This window comes from Haliotis rufescens, unplaced genomic scaffold, assembly GCF_023055435.1.
Source record: "Haliotis rufescens isolate VD_foot unplaced genomic scaffold, xgHalRufe1.0.p SCAF_21, whole genome shotgun sequence".
In the NCBI taxonomy this organism is placed as follows: Eukaryota; Metazoa; Mollusca; class Gastropoda; order Lepetellida; family Haliotidae; genus Haliotis; species Haliotis rufescens.
Genome location: NW_025963902.1, coordinates 6,451,280 through 6,465,043, shown reverse-complemented (window position 1 = coordinate 6,465,043; position 13,764 = coordinate 6,451,280). Strand labels below are relative to the sequence as shown.

Genomic DNA, 13,764 nt, shown 5'->3' with positions numbered 1-13,764 from the left:
ATTACAACATTCAAGGCCTCAGTAAAGCTTTCCAAAATAATTATCATAGGTATATGGAGGCCATTTCCAAAATTGACACATCACTGACAAAAGTTATTTCCAATATAGTTCCCCGACTAGGGGTGGGGGGGGGTACTGAGTAGGACCAAGGTACCCACAGGACTACCCGGACCCGTGGTTAGTCACGTGATATGTTGTTTAATGACAAAAATGATCTTATATTTGCATTTCTTTCGGACTATGCACCCATTCCTTCTGACTTTGGTATGGTTGAAAAAAGATACAACTTCAGTGTATGCATGACCAGATTGTTTGAGACAAGAAGCTAAATATGTTTTGCCAGGGCTATGGTAAAAAAATACCCAATCGGACATTTTGTACCTATCTCTTGAGACCTACAGTGGGTAACTGGGTAGGGTCGGGTAATAGGGGGATGGGTACCCATGTAGTAAATTTGGACTCGTCCGAGCCCCATCCTCTACTGTTAGTTTCTACCACTGACAATGGTGGAGGAAACTATTATCCACACAACACGTCAGAGTCAGCTGACGGTGATGACAACTTTCTGTGGAAAATCTGGATATGAACATTGTGATGCCATCCAAAATACAGGATTATGGCAATGATGTAATAGATGTTTGGTGTTTGAAGGAATTTGGGGGAAGAAGGAGAAGTTCAATGAGTTCAAAGCTACAGTCATGCATTGTCGTCATGGCGACAACAGATTTATAGATTATAGGTGCATTTTCCTGGTGGAATACAACATTAACATGATTAAGCCTTCATATTCTTTTATTCTTTTTTGCAATATTACAGCAATATATGGCAATATACCCATGTTGGGAATCGAACCCATTTCTTTAGCGTGACAAAGAACTTTTTAGCCAGTAAGCTGCCCAAAGGAGACGTCAGACGTTTCACTGCTTTGACTGATTAGTCTCTGGCTGATGGTGTTGAGCCCAAGATGCATCCATGTAACAAACTGCTCAACAAAAACAGCTAGGATGATTCAAAGCAGCCTTAATTCTCTTGAGTGATAATGGACCTGGATCTGGACCAAAATATCAATATCGATGAAGTATAAACATTGATTCAACATTGCTAGGAAGGCTTGATTCTACTGTGAGTCCTCATGTGTTTCTGCAGGTTACTTGACTCAGTAAATTCTTTCCAACATACAACACACTTATAAGGCTTTATTCCACTGTGAATCCTCATGTGTCTCTGCAGGCCACCTGATTTTGCAAATTGTTTCCCACATTCAACACACTGATAAGGTTTCTCTCCACTGTGAATCTTCATGTGTGTCTGCAGATGACATGATTCTGTAAATGTTTTCTCACACACACCACACTGATAAGGCTGGATTTCACTGTGACTCCTTATGTGTGACTGCAGGCTATCTGAATATGTAAATTTTTCCCCACATTCAACACACTTGTAAGGCTTGACTCCACTGTGAATCCTCATGTGTCTCTGCAGACTGCCTGACTCTGAAAATTCTTTCCCACATTCAACACACTGATAAGGCTTGATTCCACTGTGACTCCTAATGTGTCTCTGCAGGTTATATGATTGTGTAAATCGTTTCCCGCATTCACCACACTGATAAGACTTGTTTCCACTGTGAATACTCATGTGTATCTGCAGATGACATGATCGTGAAAATTCTTTCCCACATTCAGCACACTGAAAAGGCTTTATTCCACTGTGAATCCTCATGTGTGTCTGCAGGTTACTTGACCCTGTAAATGTTTTCCCACATTCAACACACTGATAAGGCTTTATTCCACTGTGAATCCTCATGTGTGACTGCAGGCTATCTGAATATGCAAATTCTTTCCCACATTCAACACACTTATAAGGCTTGATTCCACTGTGAACCCTCATGTGTCTCTGCAGGTTACCTGACTCTGTAAATGTTTTCCCACACTCAACACACTGATAAGGCTTTATTCCACTGTGAATCTTCATGTGTGACTGCAAGCTATCTGAATGCGCAAATTCTTTCCCACATTCAACACACTTATAAGGCTTGATTCCACTGTGAATCCTCATGTGTCTCTGCACGCTACCTAACTCTGAAAATTCTTTCCCACATTCATCACACTGATGAGGTTTGATTCCACTGTGGCTCCTAATGTGTCTCTGCAGGTTATATGATTGTCTAAATTGTTTCCCACATTCACCACACTGATAAGACTTGTTTCCAGTGTGAATCTTCATGTGTGCCTTCAGTTTACTTGAGCATTTAAACTCTTTCCCACATACAACACACTGATCAGGCTTGATTCCCTCCTGTTTCTTGAGATCACCTGTTTCTATCACGTCAGAAACAGTGTTTTTCCTGAGATCATCTGTTTCCAGCAAATCTCTCTCACTGTCCAAGACAACACATGTTTCAGAGCCTGGATTCTGTGGTGGGCTTTGTACTTCCATTATTAACTTGTGGGTGTTATGGTGTTCACTGAAAACATAAAAGAGTCGTGCATAATCCATTTCCTTAAGATGTTTCCACAAGAACACCACCAATAACAACCAGGGATGGGAGCTAACACAATTTGATGATTTGATATGTATCAGGATACACTACCTGATACTGTAAATGATTTTCTCACATTCAACACACTGATAATAACATATTCATATCCAGTAGGTAACAAGTGTCATGTGTAATAAACTTTCTAAAACCTCACACAAAGCGCCGAAACATGATAACTATCATTTGTTGAAGGGCAATGACTATTGTCTCATCCTGTGAGAAACAGGATACACATGGATGTGTTCCACAATTATGTACAAATGATATATGTCACAGTACAAAATTAATTAAAAATTGAGAACATATTTTTCTTGATCATTATCCCAATTAACCCCAACATTTCTACAAAAATATACAGAGTAAAACAAGAGTCATCAGAAAGATGACATATCCCCCCGGCAGCTGTCTGTAAAGTAACCACAAGTAAATATGCAATTCTGTTTGTAATGAGTCAAGAGTTGAATGTTCTTAACTGAGAAAGAAATCTGCCAAAACATCCATCAGTACTATCCACTTTTGGCTTGACTAAAACTTGAAGACATGTCTATTCCTCTTTTGTACTGGACTCCAAAGCTCCATAAAAATATGTACAGAATAAGATATATTGGTGGGTTAAGCAAATGTACCACCAAATCTCTGTCTCAAGAGTAACCATAATCCTTAGCACAATCAAGGAAGGGCTTTACTTATATTCACAGAATGTATTTGAGACATGTGAATAAATAATATGTGGATTCTCAAAAACTCAAAGGATTTGCTTGACCAAGTTCAGTTTTGTTAAAACATTTGATTTTTCAACTCTATACACCACTATCCCATATTGATCAAGATTACAACATTCAAGGCCTCAGTAAAGCTTTCCAAAATAATTATCATAGGTATATGGAGGCCATTTCCAAAATTGACACATCACTGACAAAAGTTATTTCCAATATAGTTCCCCGACTAGGGGTGGGACGGGTAACTCGGGAACCCCGGTCGGGTGGGTACTGAGTAGGACCAAGGTACCCGCAGGACTACCCGGACCCGTGGTTAGTCACGTGATATGTTCTTTAATGACAAAAATGATCTGGAATTCTAATGGTTACACTACAAGTCACTTATGTTCGCATTTCTTTCGGACTATGCACCCATTCCTTCTGACTTTGGTATGGTTGAAAAAAGATACAACTTCAGTGTATGCATGACCAGATTGTTTGAGACATGTAGCTAAATATGTTTTGCCAGGGCTAGGGTAAAAAAATACCCAATCGGACATTTTGTATCTATCTCTTGAGACCTACAGTGGGTAACTGGGTAGGGTCGGGTAATAGGGGGATGGGTACCCGGGTAGTAAATTTGGACTCGTCCGAGCCCCATCCTCTACTGTTAGTTTCTACCACTGACAATGGTGGAGGAAACTATTATCCACACAACACGTCAGAGTCAGAGTTTGGTGTTTGAAGGAATTTGGGGGAATAAGGAGAAGTTCAATGAGTTCAAAGCCACAGTCATGCATTGTCGTCATGGCGACAACAGATTTATAGATTATAGGTGCATTATCCTGGTGGAATACAACATTAACATGATTAAGCCTTCATATTCTTTTATTCTTTTTTGCAATATTACAGCAAAATATGGCAATATACCTATGTTGGGAATCGAACCCATTTCTTTGGCATGACAAGCGAACGTTTTAGCCACTAAGCTGCCCAAAGGAGACGTTAGACATTTCACTGCTTTGACTGATTAGTCTCTGGCTGATGGTGGTGAGCCCAAGATGCATCCATGTAACAAATTGCTCAACAAAAACAGCTGGGTTTGATTCAAAGCAGCCTAAATTCTCATGAGTGATAATGGACCTGGATCTGGACCAAAATATCAATATCGATGAAGTATAACACTGATTCAACTTTGCTGTGCCTACCAGTACTAGGAAGGCTTGATTCTACTGTGAGTCCTCATGTGTTTCTGCAGGTTACTTGACTCAGTAAATTCTTTCCAACATACAACACACTTATAAGGCTTTATTCCACTGTGAATCCTCATGTGTCTCTGCAGGCCACCTGATTTTGCAAATTGTTTCCCACATTCAACACACTGATAAGGTTTCTCTCCACTGTGAATCTTCATGTGTGTCTGCAGATGACATGATTCTGTAAATGTTTTCTCACACACACCACACTGATAAGGCTGGATTTCACTGTGACTCCTTATGTGTGACTGCAGGCTATCTGAATATGTAAATTTTTCCCCACATTCAACACACTTGTAAGGCTTGACTCCACTGTGAATCCTCATGTGTCTCTGCAGACTACCTGACTCTGAAAATTCTTTCCCACATTCAACACACTGATAAGGCTTGATTCCACTGTGACTCCTAATGTGTCTCTGCAGGTTATATGATTGTGTAAATCGTTTCCCGCATTCACCACACTGATAAGACTTGTTTCCACTGTGAATACTCATGTGTATCTGCAGATGACATGATCGTGAAAATTCTTTCCCACATTCAGCACACTGAAAAGGCTTTATTCCACTGTGAATCCTCATGTGTGTCTGCAGGTTACTTGACCCTGTAAATGTTTTCCCACACTCAACACACTGATAAGGCTTTATTCCACTGTGAATCCTCATGTGTGACTGCAGGCTATCTGAATATGCAAATTCTTTCCCACATTCAACACACTTATAAGGCTTGATTCCACTGTGAACCCTCATGTGTCTCTGCAGGTTACCTGACTCTGTAAATGTTTTCCCACACTCAACACACTGATAAGGCTTTATTCCACTGTGAATCCTCATGTGTGACTGCAAGCTATCTGAATGCGCAAATTCTTTCCCACATTCAACACACTTATAAGGCTTGATTCCACTGTGAATCCTCATGTGTCTCTGCACGCTACCTAACTCTGAAAATTCTTTCCCACATTCATCACACTGATGAGGTTTGATTCCACTGTGGCTCCTAATGTGTCTCTGCAGGTTATATGATTGTCTAAATTGTTTCCCACATTCACCACACTGATAAGACTTGTTTCCAGTGTGAATCTTCATGTGTGCCTTCAGTTTACTTGAACATTTAAACTCTTTCCCACATACAACACACTGATCAGGCTTGATTCCCTCCTGTTTCTTGATATCACCTGTTTCTATCACGTCAGAAACAGTGTTTTTCCTGAGATCATCTGTTTCCAGCAAATCTCTCTCACTGTCCAAGACAACACATGTTTCAGAGCCTGGATTCTGTGGTGGGCTTTGTACTTCCATTATTAACTTGTGGGTGTTATGGTGTTCACTGAAAACATAAAAGAGTCGTGCATAATCCATTTCCTTAAGATGTTTCCACAAGAACACCACCAATAACAACCAGGGATGGGAGCTAACACAATTTGATGATTTGATATGTATCAGGATACACTACCTGATACTGTAAATGATTTTCTCACATTCAACACACTGATAATAACATATTCATATCCAGTAGGTAACAAGTGTCATGTGTAATAAACTTTCTAAAACCTCACACAAAGCGCCGAAACATGATAACTATCATTTGTTGAAGGGCAATGACTATTGTCTCATCCTGTGAGAAACAGGATACACATGGATGTGTTCCACAGTTATGTACAAATGATATATGTCACAGTACAAAATTAATTAAAAATTGAGAACATATTCTTCTTGATCATTATCCCAATTAACCCCAACATTTCTACAAAAATATACAGAGTAAAACAAGAGTCATCAGAAAGATGACATATCCCCCCGGCAGCTGTCTGTAAAGTAACCACAAGTAATATGCAATTCTGTTTGTAATGAGTCAAGAGTTGAATGTTCTTGAAGTAGCATACATTGTTTACCCACAAATGATCCACCATGGTCGCATCCATATGAAATGGAAAGTAAAATAAGTGTGTTTCTGTGGGGTTTTTTTATGCATACAAGTGACAAATTACAAGAAACAATAACTAAACAAGCGTATAGTCAACGAAGTCACCTATATCCCCCACCCATTTTAACACATTATGGTTCCAAACCAGGTAACTGACCCAACATTTCTCATAGCCCCTGTCAAAACAGCTGCAATTGAAATTCTAAAATAAACATTTCTAAAACTCCTTAATATCAAATGGCACCAGTTCAGTATGTGCTTTATATATAGACATGCAATGTTTGGCAAGGAAATATTTAACAGTTAATTTGTTATACTCCATAAGTGAACCCACCCTATATTAAAACTTAAATCCAACTTGTTGCCATGGAAACGTAAAAAAAATTTTTTTTTAAATTCCTAAATAGCAAAAGACACCAGTTCAGTATGTGCCTGGTAGACATGCAAAGTTTTGTAAGAAGGTATTTAACAGTTTTTGAGTTATGCTCCGGAAATGAACTCTACCCTATAGAACCTAAGTCCAACTTGTTGCCATGGAAACGTAAAAAATACAAATTTCTAAAATTCCTAGCAAAAGGCACAACTTCAGTATGTGACTGATAGATTTGCAAAGTCTCGATCAAATACACTGAATTGTTTTCGAGTTCTGCCTCGGAAAAGGAAATGATTACGGACGGACAGACGGACGGACAGACAGACTGGCTGATCGCTATATCCCCCCACATTATATTCCGGGGGGATAAAAACACATGATTGAAATCAATCAATTATGTCTCCCAAATTATTACATCTATTTGTGATTAATTTCATAGCATAATGATAAAACAAATGTAAATTGTATTACTTTTCATATCAATATAATCCAGATGCCAAATATCAGAACTAATGAGAGACCTTATCTTACCACAAGATCAAAAGAGGTATTTGTTCTAGTTATTTTACTGGGCGTTTAACAATTCTCACCGTTTAGAACAATGACACACAATAAGCCAGGTGACATGTTGTGTCCAAGTCACCATCATGATTTGGGCAGGTGGGCAGCCTCCTGGTTAAATCATGTCATCGTTACGCCAAAGGCCCCGGTTCGATTCCAACATGGGTACATGTGTGAAGCCCATTTCTGGTGTTCCCTACATTGACATTGCTGGAATATTGCATAAAATGGCATAAACCCATACTCACTCACACTACTCCATAATCAACCCAGGGTCAATTCAATGTGAGCACGGACTATTGTTATATAGGTAATAGGGCCTAAAGTCTCTACGTAGCTTGCTTGCACTTCATTTGATTCAATGTTTTGTTTGAAAATGTTGGGTATTTCCTGACAGTAGTTAAAGCAGAGATACAAAGTATCATTACCTGCTCAGATCATGTAACTTCAGCCAATTTGCATAAGATCTAACTTTGGAATTTCAGGCATTTACAAAAACTTTTCTGTATTCATAAGAAATCTCTGCCAAAACTAGAGTCGACTGTACGATTCTGACCATATCCATGTTAAGTTGAACTTTTTGGGATGTCTACTTCTTGCTTATATGTCTTTACCCAAAATTTTACAAAGATGTAATTACCAATTAGGAAGTCCAGCATTTCATTTACCGGTACTGTTTTCTCAGTAAACTTTCAATGACAATTGCTTTCATTTTTGACAAATTCCTCTGAACCTCTGAGGATAGATAGGCTACTGTATCTATGGTCACGTTTTGTAACAAAAGCCCCCTGGATCAAGGAATGAAGTTTTTCCTTAAGTTTGTCCTAAAGCTGGTCTGTCATGTAGGATCGTGGTGCACAGAACTAAAAACTTAAATGTTTTGACAGAATTGAACTTGGTTCTTTTCTGAGACAGTAAAATGTCAAGCAATTCTTTTGAGTTTTTGAGAATCCACATATTATTAATTCCAATTCACTTTCTGTGAATATCATAGAGTCTTTATTCATTATGTGTTGTAGGCCACAGGCCCATTATACATTACAGAGTATACAGTGAGAGAGAAACATTTTAATATAAAGGTAAATTTTAGGTGATTTACATATATATATATATAAATATTCGTCTTAAATGTACATATCGATCACAAATTATTATAAAATGAAATTCATCTTCAATTTGATTTTGATTGCAAGCCAGACACAACCTTTCAGATTTTAACTCTTATTCATACCTCTCAGTCTCAATTCGGAGCTATATATTTATATTTAAAAAATGATAATTCTTTTAAATATGTTTCTAAGCCGAAATTTGTTTTGAATAAACTGTAAAGAGTTGATTTTTAGCTTGATGAAAGAGCTGTGTGCCAATTTTGTTCATAAGATAATTTTAGACGGAGTATGAATTCCGACAGAAAGCTTGAGATATTACTTATAAATTGTTGTTCCCATATGTAACCAACACCAGTAGAGAATAGGATGTGTTTTACTTTTGATGCCCAGTTAGTTTTACCATTACTACAGTCTAAAAAAATAAGTTATAACATTTCTTTACCAAACATGATTCAGGCACTGTGAATATAAACAAAGTCCTCCTGTGATTGTATTAAGGATTATGGTTAATCTTCGAGACAGGGATTAGATGATACATGTCCATGCTACATATATATCCTTGCATACCCTATTTTCGAACAGCCAAACAACATCAATCGTTACACCGAGAATGAAAATTTACATTTGTGTTCATTCTGGTAGTTGATGTCTTTAACAACAAAATTCAGCTATTTATCAACAGGAAAAGATTCCTCGATAAAAAGTGTGACCTCAATTGCATTGTCTGTGCTTTCTTAGACTGGTTTGCCTGCCATAGAGCACTTGCATGGAGCATATAACAGTGTTTGCGGTAAATTCACAACCCAGCAACAATAACATAAGCATGATTAGGAATTCATCCGTTGACCAATGCTCATCTTTAAGAATACACTGGGTCAATTAACAAGTTCTTAAGGGTTGCTTGCTCCCAGTTGATTGAGCTGAAAATGTCACATCTAAATGAGTTGTGTAAAGCAACTATAATCCCAAGTGTCATGACTATTGGAGTTGTTTACTTAATTATACCATCATAAACATCAAATCTAAGTTCCTTGAATATTTGGGGGGACATCGCACATATTCCTTCCTTACAACACAAAGTCAATACACAATTAATTATACTAATCGGTATGACCTTTCTCTACCTTTACATTTGTTCTTAACAGATGTCAATGTCATACCTGGCAAGGTTGATGGGGACCTATTTTAACCTAGAATAACAACAAGATTGTAACAATATGGTGTATAAAATTAAATATTCATCAAGAAATATTGAATGAGTTAAGAAGGGCAGGTGAATACGAACTATGATGGACAAATGATGGATGCACTGATGGAGTTGCATGCTATTATTTTTCAATATAGTCCCCTCCCAGGTCCACACACTTCTGCCAATGCTGGAGTGCCTGGATCCAACTGGTGTAGAAGGTTTCATTCTGATGGTGTAAAATGTATTACACATCAGAAACCATGTCAGCATTATTTGCATATGCTTGCCAGACAGATCTTATTTCTTGTTTACAAAGAGTTGGAAATCTGATGGTGCCAACTATCAAACAATATTGATCATTGTCAAGAATTCGAAGAATATTACCTCATAAACCTCTTTGCCTAAATCCTGTATTTTGACTGTCAACAGACAAACTAAAAAAACCTTTTTGATTTCCAACAGAAGTCCACTTCACTTTCAGCTGATCCTAATAAATAATGTGGATAATAGTTTACCTCTGCACTGTGCTCTGTGCATGGGCAAGGCAAAAAACCCTCACTTCTTTCCGGCAATTTAACATCAATCCAGATGCAACGAATTGGGAAAGATGGCTGGGATAACACTTCATATAGTAGATGGAGACTTGTCATTTCACCGGTTCATAAAAATATACTCTCAGTGATATGTTACATCCATAATATTCTTTGCACATGTAGCTCGCTATGCACCACTTTAGTCTCTCGCTTTTCATCTTTCAGAACACTCGAGGAAAAAAAACAAAGGTGGGACATGATGTACTTTCAATCTCAACGAAAACCGCTATTGCGGTGCCTATGATGGATGTGGCAGAAAAAACGAGTCAATGTTCCGGTTCCCTGACTTTTTTTGTATTTTAACTCAGACAACATCTGCAAACGTCCTGTCAGACAAGGCTAGCCTACTTGGTTCAACATCATTGAGAGGGGTGTATCACTGGGCATATGTGTTTCCTGAATAGGGGTATTACATGGCAAACTCATGTCACAAAGCAATTGATGTAAATCCGATCTCCATCATCTGTCTGTTAACAGACACCAAATCCTGTTTCTTCATGTAGGCAACGACATCTTGTTGTCAGGAAACTTCACCAGCTTTAAGTAATCCTTATCAACTGAAGAGACATTAGGGAATGGATTCTCATGAGTCTCGTAGATTTGCTTCTTCAATTGGGGTAGTGGAAACCTTTCATCACCCTTCAATTTATTAAGGCCCTCACGAGGTCAAGTGATGATTTGTTTCGTGAAGCCTGGCCATGGAAGTTTTGGACATCTTAGTAGTGGATGATGATGAACCATACAATCCCGGACATTCAAGCCTCTGGGATGTAGGCCCCCCCTCGGAGTCCGATGCGTCTTTGTCCCCTGGTAGCCACCAAGGTTGTTATCCATGATCCAGAGTAGACCACTGGTCTTCTTGACAACAGTGATTCAATGGAGTCCCATGGTGACCAGCCCTGAACGTGCAGTCCAAAGGACACCCACGAACCATGGCTTGTATAGATATCGCTCCTCCCCTACCTTGTTCCTTAAGTGTACCCTCTTGGTTAGGTATAAGTCAACATGGCCAATGGTGCGATAAAATTGGCAGTTCTCTGGTGATGGTCCTTGGCACCAGATGCTTCCTCGTAAAGCCTAAGGTACAGAAGGAACCAAGGTATCCATAGCTTGTGCATGATCAAGCCAGTACCTGATGGTAATCGTTGTATGCAACCAGTATTCGTGCAGTATTCGTCAAACCTCTATGGTTGTGATGTCTTCCATATCAAACGAGATACCAGAAAGTCATCCGTCCCACTTCTGGCCTCTTGTCATGGGAATACTTCTTAGTCATATCGTGTTGTTGCTTCTTTATTCATTCTACTTCACTCACAATGGAGGACAGATGGCTGTCACTAGCTTTCTAGAAGCTGTCTCATTCTTTATCGCTCCACCTGTTTATTGAGTGAGTGAGTGAGTTGGGTTTAACGCCGCTTTTAACAGTATTCCAGTTATATCACGGCGTACCAGTTTATTGAAGTGAACATCACGGAGAACAGAATCTATGATGTATCATGATGTATATTAAAATAAAAAAAGATTCACTATCTGCATGACAACTACCAAAAGTATGCTGGATATTATCAGAACTTGTTTTCTATGTTGACTTATGTCTAGAACAACAACAGAGGAAAACTACTATCCACACAACTAATTACATTCAGCTGACAGTGAAGAGGCCTTTCTGTTAAAAAATCTAGATATTTAGAATGTCATGACAGCCTTAATACTGGCTTATGGCAATGCTGTAACACAGGAATTAGGTTGAATATGGAGGATGTTCAAGGAGTTCAAAGCCACAGTCATGCACTGTAGTCATGGTGACAACAGATTTGTGTACAGGTTAATTGTCCTGGTGGAAAATAAATCTTCAGATAGATTAGATGTTTCCACTGCCTTGACTGTTGTTAGTCTCTGGTTGACAGTGGTGCATCCATGGTAACAAATAATTCAACAAAATCAGCTGAGTTTGATTACAAACTCTAAATTTCTTACAAGAGATGATCAACCTTGACTTGGACAAAAATCGCAATCTCATTTCAACGTTGAAGCACAGCATTGATTCAACATACTTATGTCTGCTGGGAAGGCTTGATTCCACTGTGAGTCCTCATGTGTCTCTGCAGGTGACATGATTGGGTAAATTTTTTCCCACATTCAATACACTGATAAGGCTTGATTCCACTGTGATTATTCATGTGTGTCTTCAGACTACCTGATACTGTAAATGTTTTCCCACATTCAACACACTCATAAGGTTTGATTCCATTGTGAATCCTCACGTGTTTTCGCAGGTGACATGATTGTGTAAATGTTTTCCCACATTCAACACACTCATAAGGTTTGATTCCACTGTGAATCCTCATGTGTGATTGCAGGTGACAGGATCTGGTAAATTCTTTTCAACATTCAACACACTTATAAGGCTTTATACCACTGTGAATCCTCATGTGTTTCTCCAGGTTACCTGACTCTGTAAATCCTTTCCCACATTCAGCACACTGATAAGGCTTTATTCCACTGTGAATCCTTATGTGTCTCTGTAGGTTACCTGACTCTGAAAATTCTTTCCCACATTCAACACACTGATAAGGCTTTATCCCACTGTGAATCCTCATGTGTCTCTGCAGGTAAAGTGATTGTGTAAATTCTTTCCCACATTCACCACACTGATAAGGTTTGATTCCAGTGTGAATACTCATATGTTTCTGCAGATTACCCGACTCTGTAAATCCTTTCCCACATTCAACACACTGATAAGGCTGGATTCCACTGTGAATTCTCATGTGTCTCTGCAGGTTACCTGACTCTGTGAATTCTTTCCCACATACAATACACTGATAAGGCTTGACTCCAGTGTGAATCCTCATGTGTCTCTGTAGGTAACGTGATTGCGTAAATTCTTTCCCACATTCAACACACTGATAAGGCTCAATTCCTTTGTGTTTCTTGACAACACTTTTTTCCTGAGTGTTAGTAACAGGGTGTCTCTTGACATCACCTGTTTCCAGCAATTCTCTCCCACAGTCCCTGACTACACATGTTTCAGTAACAGAGCCAGGAATCTGTGGTTGGCTTTGTACTTCCATTATTAACTTGTGGATGTTATGGTGTTCACTGAAAACATAAAAGAGTTGTCACTTTCCTTTATTGACTTATGCATTTCCTGAAGATGTTTTCACAAGAGTGAGTGTGAGTGAGGGAGTATGGTTTTACGCCGCTTTTAGCAATATTCCAGCAATATCACGGCAGGGGACACCAGAAATGGGCTTCACACATTGTACCCATGTCGGGATTCGAACCCGGGTCTTTGGCGTGACGAGCGAACGCTTTAACCACTAGGCTACCCGACCACCCCGTTTTCACAAGAACATTACCAATAACAACTACATCTCTCCCCACTTGATATAGAATCATGAAATATTATATAGTGATGATTAATTAGTGAAAGTAGCTGCATGTGTGCTGACACTCATAAAGTGATAACAAGCCATTCAGGGGATAAGGAGTATTACTTACAGTAGTGTGTATTTTTTCAAAG

General features: G+C 38.8%; 3 protein-coding genes across 4 annotated transcripts in view; all 3 read right to left on the bottom strand.

The window, feature by feature from the left end:
* The window catches only part of LOC124118473 (zinc finger protein 420-like), a 67,012-nt gene that overhangs the window by 40,591 nt on the left and 12,657 nt on the right, over positions 1-13,764 (bottom strand). The window lies entirely within an intron of this gene.
* Positions 682-3,712, bottom strand: LOC125382909 (gastrula zinc finger protein XlCGF57.1-like). Its single transcript, XM_048401171.1, has one exon. The coding sequence runs from the start codon at positions 2,497-2,499 to the stop codon at positions 1,102-1,104; it is 1,398 nt and encodes a 465-aa protein (XP_048257128.1). The 5' UTR covers positions 2,500-3,712; the 3' UTR covers positions 682-1,101.
* LOC124133296 (gastrula zinc finger protein XlCGF57.1-like) lies at positions 3,979-12,433 on the bottom strand. 2 transcript variants are annotated; one of them, XM_048401173.1, is made up of 2 exons: positions 12,296-12,433; positions 3,979-5,819 (listed from the first exon to the last, which is right to left on the bottom strand). In XM_048401173.1, exon 2 carries the CDS (start codon positions 5,789-5,791, stop codon positions 4,454-4,456), a length of 1,338 nt encoding a protein of 445 aa, XP_048257130.1. In that variant the 5' UTR covers positions 5,792-5,819; positions 12,296-12,433; the 3' UTR covers positions 3,979-4,453. The 2 variants fall into 2 exon arrangements, with proteins under 2 accessions (XP_048257130.1, XP_048257129.1); XM_048401172.1 differs by lacking the exon at positions 12,296-12,433 and adding an exon at positions 10,033-12,288.